Raw genomic sequence first — 14,271 nt, forward strand, 5'->3', positions numbered from 1 at the left:
CTTTTGCTGCATCCTGCAGTCTTGCACTTTTTGCCATAGACTCTGATTAAAATTGTAGTGGCATCCATATATTAAGATTAATGGATATACGTTTTCTAATAAGTTGATAACTGCCTACCGATGATAAGTCTTTATTGATTTATACAAGTGACGGAAAATCCACACCTTTTCACAGCTGGCTACATTATTTCCTATAATATTTCAAGATATACAAAATAAAATGATATATAATATTATATTCTTGTAAGTACATTTTAGTGCATTGTACACCTTGTGTAATTTCAGCGGATAAATATTACGAAAACAAGCGGAAATAGCATAAAAAAATACACATGTTAAAAATGCATACCACCGGTAATAAATAGGTATACCTATAAGTATATTCTACAAGACCAACTAAAATGCTACTAAATTCATTGTTATATGTAGTAACAATTAACAGGCCACACGAAAACCAACAATTTATTCATCGGTATATAGTTTTAGGAGGCATTGTGATGATGAGTAACCAAGAAAAAAAATATATAATTCGGATTACAAAAGTACCCATCATAAAAGCAAAAAAATTAAGAGATATTGAATATTGATAGATATTTATTATCTATATGTATCGTGGCTATTTACCACACTTCTACAGTATAATAAGCCTCCAATACATATCCAGTAAATTATACCATTATTATAATAATAAAATTGTTTCCAGGATTTCAATTTTTAGTTATAGGTATAAAACATTTTTCTCTAAGCGTATATTGTAACTAAAAACATTTTTACTACTATATTAAAATATATTTATATATAATATATTATGTATAATGTATATAGTTCTTATTTATGTAACTCATAAAAAACACGTCTATACATAAAACAATTCATAATAAATGTACACAACTAAATACATCATGAGCAGTTGTATTATTCAATACCGCGGTATAGGTACCACACGGTGATGACTAATAAACCGTATGTGTACTATAATTTGACAATTTTCGCCCCGCACGACGGCGATACTGTATAGAACTTCGGGGTTCCTTTGTATTCCGAACTAATGGTACTAACGACCGTGTTGACGGCAGTTCGGTCCACCTGGAAAAGCACGAAACAACGAAATATTAATAATAATGTTATAATTACACAGCGCGGACACTCGTAATTTCGTATATAATTGCAGTTCTGCGGCACTAACCAGTGTGACTGTGCATCCACCGAAACCTCCTCCGGTCATACGGGACCCAAGGACACCTGGCACTTTTCTGGCCAATTCTACCAACTGATCCAACTCCGGACAGGACACTTCGAAATCGTCCCTGCAAATGAGTAAATAATAACAATAATTTATTATACCAGTACTATGAAGGCGAGTACAAGATAGTATAACGTATATTATTATGATGGTTTAAAAACGAATCGTATTTATATTAAAAGGCAGAATGGTATCGTAGAATCGTAGTGTTTTTATGATAGTTAAGAAGATTTTGTTGATAACATTATTAAACTAATAAATAATAGTGGAGTTTCAGTTGTAGGTACCGACAATGTGATTTATTACATTTGTTGGATAGGTACAAATAAATAAAAATCTCATTCTTAGAATATTGCAAAACATATTATATTATAACGTTTTATTGAGCTTTAGACAACATTTTTCGTTTTTATTAGTTTCAAAAATAATTTTGATAATAACTTAATAACAATGATATAATTTTTTAACTTTAGGTCAGGATGATACACAATTATAGTTTTACTTTTCAACAACACTTTATAATATTTATTACTTAGGTGCAGCTGTATAAGTGGGAAGTACCCGAGTTCTGAATATATATAATTGATATAAGTTTTTTTTAATATAAGTGAATACTAAGTGCAGTCAATATGAGAAATAATTCATACACTTATGATTAACACATATTTAAAATCAATAGTAGGTACTTATAGTAGTTATTATCGATGTATGAATAGGAAAATTACGATGAATGTGTTACAACAATGAAAGTACCTATAGGCTATAACAATGTGTTTTTCGACGGACCTTAAATTATTTATTTTATTTGAATAATAAAAGTAAATACTGAACACAATCGATAACAAAAAATAGACCGTTCCAATTCCAGAATATAAAATACTTGCAAAAATTGTAACATTGTGGTAAAAATATTTTTAATAAAATATAATGTGCACGAGTGTCATTGTATTTTCTTTGCGCATGACCTTGCGTGCCGATAAGTAACAACAAACTATGAAACCGTAACAATAAAAATAAAATCTGCAAATAGGTCCGTGGTCAACAGAATAATAAAACAACCAAAATTTAATTAATAATGAAATTAGAATAATAATGATATAGATATTAATTATGATATTGCTCCAGTAAAGTTACCAAGACGTAAACTTAAATTAGTAGAAATAATATGAAATATAGAATGTAGAAACATAATAATAATATATTATATAATATAGCATATAGTAATAATATATAGTATCATGATAATAATATTATCCATTATGGCGCTAATTATTTCAGAAAAAAACTCACGTTTTAAGTTTAACCTCACTCCCTTTTATTATAAACACTGAAAAGTATCTTAGTTTTTTATATTAGTACCTACTTAGTTTTTCTTTTTTTTACAAAAACATCTGAATACCTAATGTATTTTTACAATGTTCATGTTTTCATTTTTTATACGTTCTATATACATATTGTTTATAATACTACCTATATACATAGTATTTAAATCTATATTAGCGTTTCTTAAACTTTTTTATGTCCACTTTTATCGTGAAACCGCCACTTTTTTTTTAGCTTTTTAAATATTTTTATTTAGCTTTCAAAAAAAAAGTACAATACAACTAATTACAGCTCGACAATTTATTATAACCACTACTTTGTTTCAATAGTTTTAATGAGTTATTTTGTGTAAGGATTATTTGCAATAAAAATTATAATAATTTAATATATAATTGTTAATTATTAATAATAATAATAATAATATGTAAACTGTATTTAATCCAAAAATACGTTAAAATAAAAATAAAAATGATTTCTTATAATAATAATGTGTATACTGTATTTAATTCAAAAAACATTTTAGGTAAAAGACAAACAGGACTTCTAAATTTAAATTTTAATGAGATTTTTGCTGAACCCTAAAGTGATCTCCGTGGAACCCAGGGTTTAAGAAACACTTATCTATATCATTGTATTTATCGTAATAATTGACAAATTATTAGGTAGGTAGCTAATATGTGTTATAAATATAGGTAGGCTACTAGCCACTAAGCAGCTATTCTATCGTCTATCACTTATTCACTTAAAAATTGCATTAAACACATAAAAAAATGAATAGTAAATTACCTTAGCGAGTTATGACTAGCGTTCATGAGTTGACCAAACGTTTTGTAATCGCCGCGTTTTAATACATCAGCAGCGGTTTTGGTTCGTTCAATTTCTGTAATTACGTGTCTAGCTCGTTTATATATTATTTCATTAATCTTCCCATTTAAGTGTACTTCTGTTTAATCAGTGTAAAAAAAAAATTAACACCGTAAGAAGTATTTTATGTTTATATAATATTATTATCGTATTAAAATGTTGAATTTACTGTTCAAGATTTCCATGGTTGCCGACCTGAGACTTTGAACGTTTAACAAATCGCTTGCTTCTTCGCATTGATATCTTCTTAGTTGGTATTGGCTACTGGATAGCTCATGATGAATATTGGAATTAGTTATTAAAAATACGTAATTGGATTCAGTCATTGGAACGGGTTCGTACTGTAATGATCTTTAAAAAAAATTAGAAGAAATTAATAAACTAAAAGCAAAAGTTAAAACAAACAAATCGTTAACTAATTTTTAAAGAGATTAATCGATAGGTAAGGTCTATAATAAATAAGATAAAAAAATCGATCCTGCATAACCACAATAAAATTAATATTGCTTTCAAAATAACGAAATATTATAAATGTCACGCCCTCGCGTGTAACAGGAACAATATACTTCGTAGACGTATACGTCTTTACGTAGAAATCATCCTACGTCCTTTTACGTCCTTATTGAATGAAACATATAAATCATCACATCATAAAAAAAAAATTTGGCCCCAGTCCAAACGACAATAGTCACGTTGTATTAAGAGATACATAATTATAATATAATAAACATACTTGCAGTCTATGAGTAGAGCATGACCTTCTATTCCCATTACAGAAATAAATTGGTCCATTATCCCGCAAGGTACTCCAGCGAACATATGCTCTGCATTTTGGCATGCCTTGGCTTTTTGTACTAATCTGAAAAATGTAATTAACGGTTTTTTTTACGCCGTATTGAAATGCAAACACAGTTTTCATTACTGAATTGTTTTATTTCCGGTAATAGCTTCGATGAATGAATAAGTAGCTACTTCCAGGGAAGCACTGCTGGACAGTCCACCACCCAAGGGCACACTGGATAGAATTACGGCATCAAAACCTACTATTATACCTACACAGAAAAATAGTTTTATTAATATACTGGGTCATGGATCGGGATGAGTCACCAAGCTTGCTCAGTTTTTCCTCAAATGTTCCATTAATTACGCATTTATTTAAATTCTGATTATTGGAATTTTTAAAAGACTATATATTTTTAAATACCTACTTAGATTTTTATGTCATTTATTTAGCATCCTATGATGAAACAAACTTATTTGTTTTAATGAGAATTGAGAATTATCATTTTTTGCTGTAAATACTGAGTAAAACAGATAATTTTTATAAAATGTTGATGTTTATAAATCAAAATTCAAAAGAGAATTTTTTAATTATCAATCTGCATTCTACATGTAACGTGGATAATAGTCTATAATAATTTTAAAATTATAATAATTGTTATATTAGTCTATTAATATTTATAATTTGACACTCCTTCATTGGAATATAAAAAAATCAATGCACTTTAATAAGTATACTTAAATATTCTTAAAATCAGAATTAGAGCAAGCGCATTATTAAATGGTGCATGCGTTTCGTTCCTACGTCATACTGCAGTAGTATGTAATTATTCCTTCACTGCACGTTAAATACATTTTTTTAATGGCAATAATTATACTTCATTCAAAAATTAAAATTTACCGTGTCAAATTAACCTATGAGTCTCTGACGCTATACGGAAAAAAAACCAAAATGATAATATAGGTACTCAAAATTTTTGCGATATATCTTTTTCCTTTATTCTATTACTGTTACTTAATAATAATAATAATAATATTTGTATAATTGTATTGTTATTATTAAATAATATTTAAATATATATATATATATATAATTTTAGTATAATAATTGGATTTAGATACTATATTAATCACAGAATATAAAATTATAGGTACATTCTAATATTATGATCTATGATGTTATGACTTATGAAGCTTAAAATGCTGGTAAAATTATGAAAATGCTTCGTATATAAAATAAAAGTTAATGAATCTAAAGTAATTTAAATAGGTATAATATCAGTATTTTGCTGTTGTGTTATCAATATTATTATAGATTAGGTTAAAATAAATGAATAAATAAAGTTAAAATTAAGTTAGAAGGTTATTACCCGCCTACTTAATAATTAATTTATATAATGCATTACATTTGAAAAAATGTTTTTTTAAATTTATATTTTAAGCTAAAAAAAATTAATTTCTAACTTCTTCTCTAATTTAGTTACTTTTTATATTAAAGTAACTTAACTTTAACTAGTTTAAAAAAATGACTAACTTGCCCAGATTTGAAATTGGATAAAATAAATATATAATTAATTGTATAATATTTGAATGTATAATTAATTTATATATAATTTTTATAATATCGATAACACAGCATATAGATTGTATATTATATTTTGTGATAATGCTAACTATCTGATTATATTATCACTTTGGTTTTTTTTCCGGGATTCGTCTCTGACAGTCAATTTGTGCGTCACAGAAAAATATGTACTTATTGTGAAAAATCTTTTGATTTTTTTCATAACTTTTTGGAATCAACGATTTTATAAGATAATTAAAAACAATAGAAACATATTGAATACATGGCCAATCTATTTATTTATATAGGTATATTTTAACATTTGAAAGTTGAAAGTTTATACTTGTTATATTCGTTTTACTTTAACATAAAAATATATTACTAATTCGAGTTTTTTACTTCTTTAGTAACAAGCGTGAAGGTTCACATTTTGGCCGGAGACTGTAATTTCACTATATAACATGAACAATTTCAATTTTTATTTAAGATTGTAAATGCAATACCTACAGTTGTATTATAGGCCAATCACTGCAAAAGCAGTCTGTTTGCCACAGTGAAAAATGTGCTGATAAGAAACAATTACATAGGTAGGTACTATATTATTAGGTTCAATACGTTTTTCAATATAATATTTGTCTGTATGCAGCAAACGTCTTAATATATTATATTATATACCAGCAAATGGCATCAGTATATAATATTTCGTGCATAACTATCAATTTTTAGAGGAAAATCGCAAAATTAACGCATGAATGTATAGTGTTAAGTCTATAATGGTCTCTAATTTATCTATCATCGATGCATTGTTTGAAAATGACCAAACTAATTAAACAACGTATTATACTTATTCAAATAAACAGTACGTGCCTATGTGTACGCACTTTGGAAGCATGCGATCACTCCTTTGACGTAGTTGGCCCATTTAGGTGTGCCCACGTACAGCGGTTTGACGCTAGGAATTTTAAATTCGGTTTTATTCGAGTCCTCGGTTTCCTCGAAATCGTTACATGCAGTAACTACGCGACAATTGTCACTATTGTTGGCTCGTCCCAACACTATTGTCACCATGGGTAATGCCTATAAAATGAATAAAATGAATATAAATACAATATAATAAATACTACACGATTACACAATAAATCGTGAAAACAATTTCATAAACTCATACTTAATTTACATACGAGCAGGAAAAAATATTTATGTTGTGAACGCAAGTATTTCCAGACAACACCAAATTCACGAGTATATCAACAAATTGAAATGAAAGCGGCGGGTAGTATATTATACAGGTAGGCATTAAAAGGAATTTTCAATTAAAACCGTTACAATATAATAGGTTTATATTATAATGAATGTAATCAAGTTTATTTCCTTCGTCCGGCGACGTTTATAGACTAGTTTCCGGATGGTTTAATAATGGAATATAGTATATAGGTATATAGGTAGTAGTTCAAAAGTCATAAAACTGAGTGCGGACACTCAGCAACATAAATAATAATATATGATACAATATTTATTATTCCTGTTACCATTTTTTTTCGTAATGCACATACATACTTTTTTTTATAAGAATTCTAAATAAATTATTTATATAAATATAGAGCCCAACGTTTTTATCAACATCTATTTAAAAAAATACTTTTTTTATTCGAAAAATGAAGAAAGGTGTGAACAAGTGGTCAGCCATTTTAAACGCAGTCAATATTCAATACTTATAAAAATAAAATGTACAAAAAACATTTACTTGCTAAAAGCTTGTTTAAATTGTTTGTTATTATGAGAATACATAATTAAGTGTTAAAACTAGTTAGCATGTTCAATAGGATTAGAGTTTTCTAATTAATGTGAAACTTTTAACATTTTAGTTATCAGCTTATCTGCATCTATATATGAGTATACGTTCATTATATTTCACTCTATTGATAAAAATCAAAGAATCATTACACTAGTTACGAGTACCTATTACAGTTGGTAATTTTCACATACCTACTTTGATTTTTATACGTTGAGAGTTTGACATTTTATAAGGAGCGTCCTATAACGATACGAACTGTTTTACTATAAACTGTTAAACAGCTAATTTTTCTCGAAAATTTGATGTATTTAAACCAAAATTAGAACTAGTTATTTATGAGTTGCTGACTTTATATACTGAAGATAATAATCTTTATAATAATGGTTTTAAACAGGGATGGAAAACGTTTTAAAGTTTCGTGTTTGTTTATTGATTTCAAAAATATCGTTTTTGTATAACGTTTTTAAAAACGTTATTTTTCCATATTGTTTCCAAATAACGTTTTTGATCATTTTTTTTGTTTATATATATATATATATATTCTTATAACTTATAATTTATATGTTATAATAATAACGCGTAATACAGAAATGCACTTAGAAGTTAAAACTAATTATTCTCAATATTTAAATTTTAAACCAAAATTATAATATATATGAAAAATTCAAAATTGCAAGTTAAAAGGTTTTTAAATTTTAAAAGTGCATTGGTAAATACTAAAGACGTAAAGACGTAAAGACGTAAAGTGAAACACTATTTAAGATTTCTAGAGTAAATAACTAAATAACAAAAACAATCCTGGACGTATTTAATTACCCACAAATACATTTAGTTATTGCACTATAATAATTCAACAATAAGAAAAAAAAAACTGAAAACGACTATATTTTTGTAATTTGTATCATTGTTTATTGACGTAGTTTTAATGTACAAAATATATACATAAGTTATCGGGGTGAAAGGTTTTCCATAAATAATTGAGTGTTTTTAACTATAGCCTAACTAAACTTCTGATTAAGTGATTAAGGAAGTGCTTAAGGTTAGGTTAGAACAATTTACTCTAAGTTATTCAATGATAATGCAATTAATATATTAATATTATATATATAATATAATATATATATTTGTGTGTGTGTTGTAAATATAATTCTCAATGATGTATCATCTACATTGCAAAAGCAAAAAAATAAGATCATTTAGGATAAATGATAATGCACTTTAAATAATAATAAATTTAATCCAATGATGTCATCGGTTAAAAGACTAAGATAGGGCAACCTAATTAGTAAGTATATACTAATAATATTGTATGTATATGTTGTACCACTGCTATGGTTACGACTAACGATACATATTACCTATTTGAAAAACAACTTAAGGTCAATTAATGCAGTACATGATAATTTATCAATTTAATACAATTTCATTTATAACACTATATTTTTCACAAGTACCAATAATATGATACAGTATTTTTATTAATCATTAATATTTAAGTTGAAAAACACTAAAGTAGATAATTAGATAATAATATTTATAGTATTTTTTCGACGAAAATTAATTAAATATAAATATAATATAATTTAGTAATATTATTAGATGTACCTACATTGATTTAGTTTTTATGAGTACATATATTTTTTTAATAATTTAAATGAAATTTATCACTAAATATCTGTAAATTGTTAATGTCATACACCCACTGAATATTGAGAACAGTGGTAATCACAGGTAATCGAAATTCAAATATAAATAATCATACGATAGTGTTTCATGAAGTATTCAATCTTCTTGATTATATAATATATATTGATGTATGTTGATCTATACTTTCTATTTATCTATATTATATCATATTATAATATGCGTATAAATTATTATTTTGAAATAATTAAGTGTGTGCATAGAAATATTCTAGTTTAATTTTTGTGTAAAATATAAATAAAACCTTATTAAAAAGTAATACATAATATCTACTTGGACGAAAAAAATTTGATTATTAGAAAACTATAAAATATGCAATTAATTATGTTAATGAACGTTAAAAAATGTATTATGGAAATGCATTGAAAAAAATGTATTCGGAAATTTAAGTTGGTTTGATAAATATTTTAGAAATCATTATTTAATGCAATATACCGATGGAAAAAAAAATGAATAGTAATAATTCATACACACAATAAATAGCTATATAACCCGCATATATTGCACATAATATGGCAAGTTCAGGTCTATATACGCTCTTTAATTACAGCAAATAAATGTTTAACTAAATTAATAAACTAAAAAGTAAGCTTCCAATAAATGCACAATTACTTTAACCAAGTTTATATTGGTCATGATGCTTTTCATTAATTATTCATGGTGAATACGAATATACAATAGAAAGTGCAAAAAAATACGAACTCTATGAATGAATAATGAATGAGAATGGGCATTATTACGGTATACACAGGTAGGTACGATTATACTGACAGTAATAAAATGTGAGAATTTTACATACATTTTGTATGATTTAAAAACGAAGTAAGTAGTAAGTACCTACCTACAAAAAATTGTGAACGACCGTGTAAATATATAACAATTCATACATTTAAAGTAATCGAGAATAATTAATTGTTAATCAATTTATGTCCACAAAAACTTCAATGCCATTTGATAACTATTTGAATTATTTTTTAATTCATAATATTTTATTTTATATAAATTATTCTGAATAAACAGAATAGCTAACCCCACGTGTCAATAAATACTTTTTCAGTGACGTCTATAGTTCTCAACTAAACCAATACAGGGCGATATACACTCATAGGCCATATAGTATTGCTCACCCCCCGTTTTTTCCTTTAATATTGAATTCATTCAAATTCTGATTTTTGGAATTTTTATGTTTACAAATAGGAATCACCCTTTTTTTACTGTAAATCAATACCATAGTGTTACCTACAATTTTACAATAAAATGTTATCTGTAGATATAATAATTCAGTTGATAATCGATAAAAACTAAAAATCGTTTTACTGTAGAATTGTTTTTTAAGGAAAAAAATATTTACTAAAAATCGCTATCACTATTCAATCATATTGTGGGACGGAAAAGGTTGGATAATGAGGTCTATGAGTAATAGGTATGAAAGATATGGTGGCTGTATATAATGATATTAAAATAACCTATAGCCAGTAACTAATCTATTGACATTTGGTAATGTGTCAAAATGGTCCAGGTATAATTAAAATTATTATTTATTATTTTTATCATTATTATTTTATTTTTAATACATTATTAAGTTCTACTATAGAACTATAGATTAATAAATTAATTCTAATTTATATTTTTGTAAAACTATTTTTAAGGGCTATTATCCTTAGATAATGTCTCAGAAACTTAAATTTGAACACATCAATATCAACATTTTCAAATAAAACATTTCTTAACAATTATACACATAGCGTGACAAATTGTGAGTTTATAATTTTATATATTATCAAATTTAAAAATAAGAATATTATCCTGGGGTCAGTGTACGATTTGTTTTGATATTTTAATTTTGGAACAAGTTATGAGCATTATAAGATTTATAAACAAATAATTTAAATAAATAATGTACAATTATAATATGCACATAACTTGCTTCAAAATTAAAATAAAGCTAATTACATTTTTTTATGATGTTTGGGTGATATGACCTCGGTCCATTTGTTATAAAAATATCATCTACATTGGAGTCATTTGAAAGACTTCCAGTAATTGGTTTTTGTATGAAGATTTGGTTGAATTATATTGATATATTTGTTTCTAATTTTTTTTCTATTATTGGAGTTGATAATGATTTTTTTTGGGGGGGGGAGGAGAAATTCTCCCAAAAAACTTAACCTAACGAAGTAACTAATACACCCAACAATTGTATTAATAGAAATTAAAATGTAACATGGAGTATAGACCAATCATAAAAATAATGAAAAAATAATAATTAAGGATCCGTACCTATGGACAAAGTTTGTGCATTCATCATTCAGGTGTACAAACGGACAGGTCAAAGGTGACTTCCAAAATTAATGTACAACATGGACAAAAAATTGCGCGAAACAATACATTTTACTCCTCCCTCTGAATGACTGTATTTATAGTAAAATACCTGAACTCCACAACGCATAGGGAAAAACTTTATCTGTGTCTTAGTTTTTTCATTGTTTTGATAGCTCTAGTTAATTATATTTAATAATTAAATGAAAAAAAACAAAAAACCTAATATTCTCAAAAAATGATAACTTTATATCCAAATAATAAATACACTGCGGCACAGATAAATTTCTTCCCTATGCGTTGTGTAATTTTAGTAATTCTTCTTTAAAAACGGATTGAGTAAAATTGTCCCACGCAAAACAGTTTTTGTTATATTGTACGTTTGTAAGACGGAGACAACACATGCGGTTGTGTACTCATCTTATGAATACAACTGACAGACATTTAAATCTAAAACAAGTATATTGAAAAAAACTAAAATTGACTTAATATATAGTTAATCTGCCATTCGTCCATCTCTGAGAAAATTACAATATTTAAATTTGACTATCAAAATTCAAAACGTGCGTGCTCGTGTTTACGAGTATTGAGTATACTCAAGTGTAAAAATTATATTTTGCTCGTTTATTCAATATTCTTATTACCTACATAAATTTACTACAACTTAAAAAGTTTTAAATCAATCTCGAATGTCTTATGTAATTGCTTAAATATTATTGAACTTCTTAATTTTATATGAAATAATATATAAAAATATATAAATCATAAATGATTTACTCACCATAGGTAACACGAACCCGTCATTATAATCTGTGTGTTCTCCAATTAAATTTACTCGTCCAGGTCCAATGCCCAATTTATCAGGTTTTTCACTATTTGGAAAATGTTTTGCGAAAAATGCAAACCCTCTTTCTATTAGTGCTTCAGCTGTTTCTGTTTTTATTATTGACATTTTGAATCTAAATCATAAAAACAAACAATAATTAGATGGTCATATACTCATATCAATACTCAATTCTGATATAGGTAACCAAAAAATAATTATAGAATATGTATTAGCAAGTATATAAATTGTGTACAACTTATGTTTTAAACCATTCCTAGTTATTGCTAATTAATAATTAATTGTATTACATTTTTATTAAATATCAAACAATTATTTTGCCCAGTCATATTGATAAGTCATAAAGGTTAATAATGATTAATGAACGTCGAGAAAAGATATTAAAAAAAGTTTTTATTTAATTTATATTTATAAAATCAGAGTTAATAGTCGTATATTATTATCGTATATTTGTATATGTGCGTACCACGTGCCATGTGCGAAGAGGATACGACAACGATACGTCAGTTTGTCATATTTTAAAGTAAGATACTATAACATTATGTGCATTTAGACATCAGGGTTTTCTTCAATGTATTCGTTTTAAAACTAAATAAGTACCTATATATATTTTTAATATTTAAACCAATACGTAACAATAGTAATAAGTAATAACAAATGCAATTAATATTCACTTTACAAGCAAAAGTAATTTTTTTTGTAATATACTTTTTCACTAAAATTTGATTGGAAAACCCACGCAATTCAATAATCTTTAAACTTAGAAATAGGTCAATTTATTTATTATTAAATATATGCGTATTGCATATTGATTAGTAGTGGAACATAAAATGTGGTTTATGATAGATTATCAGACGACAAATAATTGGTATCATATCCTGAAATTGGTTTGATGTGATACCTCCGGCGCAACTCGTAAAAACCTGTCATTAAAAAAAATATAGGTATACATTTTGCTTAAAATGTTTAAGTGCATTGAATTATAATTTTATACTTTATAGTATATATCCATTAGCCAATACAATCTTATTTTAACTAAAGTGAACTATGGATATTTTTCATGCTTTTTTTTATTACGTTTCATTTTGAGACATTGTTTTTATAATTTTATTAGAGTGAGAGTAAATTATTTATTTCAATTAAAGTTTAGACACTCCAGGAAATAGGTACATAATAATATTGTTTCGATACATAATTATATGATACGATAATATAATGATGAATATCGGGAAAAATGTACGCAGTCAATTATATAGGTATATATCAAACTATTAAAATGTATTATATAGGTTCACATACAGACAGTGGCGTACGCAGGATTTTTCAGTGGGGGGGACTTGAAAATTAGTTACAATTTTATTTTTATTTTGTCCAGTCTAATAATTTCAGACGTTTATTTGAAGTATTTTAAAATGTTTGTAACTTTTCCACTTTTATAGTAGAAAAAATGCTCTGATCATAAACATCGATGCCGGATGTATGTTTTTGGAAGCGAATTGGATCTAGTTGATACTTTTAGGAGGTCGAAATTGAAAATTCGCAGTGCTTTCTAAAATAATTGGAGAAAAAAAATGAAAATTTATTAAAATTGTTTGGTAACCAGCTTGGTTATACCGTCCTCATTTGGATTGTATTTGATTAATTTAAATTTATTTTTCTATAAATATCAATAAAAAATTATTCATTCGGTCAAAAAGCTTAAAAATGTAATGCGTAAGTTTTTATTATAGCTAAAATATTAACTATACATAGGCACCATTGGTTATGTTTTATAAGCATTTAAAGTTCAAATTTCGTCATAACCACAGTTAATTTGTAGTTCAAAACTTATAAAA

General features: G+C 26.2%; 1 protein-coding gene across 1 annotated transcript in view; it reads right to left on the minus strand.

The window, feature by feature from the left end:
• Positions 1-576: 576 nt before the first annotated feature.
• LOC100165228 (galactokinase) overlaps positions 577-14,271 on the minus strand; it is a 17,867-nt gene continuing 4,172 nt past the window's right edge. The window contains exons 2-9 of the mRNA XM_001950717.4: positions 12,374-12,551; positions 6,656-6,851; positions 4,353-4,482; positions 4,164-4,289; positions 3,600-3,781; positions 3,353-3,509; positions 1,187-1,307; positions 577-1,086 (exon numbers count right to left, since the gene is read on the minus strand). Of these exons, the coding sequence (XP_001950752.1) occupies positions 973-1,086; positions 1,187-1,307; positions 3,353-3,509; positions 3,600-3,781; positions 4,164-4,289; positions 4,353-4,482; positions 6,656-6,851; positions 12,374-12,544 (1,197 nt within the window). The 5' untranslated portion in view covers positions 12,545-12,551 and the 3' untranslated portion in view covers positions 577-972. The remainder of the gene's footprint in view (positions 1,087-1,186; positions 1,308-3,352; positions 3,510-3,599; positions 3,782-4,163; positions 4,290-4,352; positions 4,483-6,655; positions 6,852-12,373; positions 12,552-14,271) is intronic.

This window comes from Acyrthosiphon pisum, chromosome A1 (genome assembly GCF_005508785.2).
Source record: "Acyrthosiphon pisum isolate AL4f chromosome A1, pea_aphid_22Mar2018_4r6ur, whole genome shotgun sequence".
In the NCBI taxonomy this organism is placed as follows: domain Eukaryota; kingdom Metazoa; phylum Arthropoda; class Insecta; order Hemiptera; family Aphididae; genus Acyrthosiphon; species Acyrthosiphon pisum.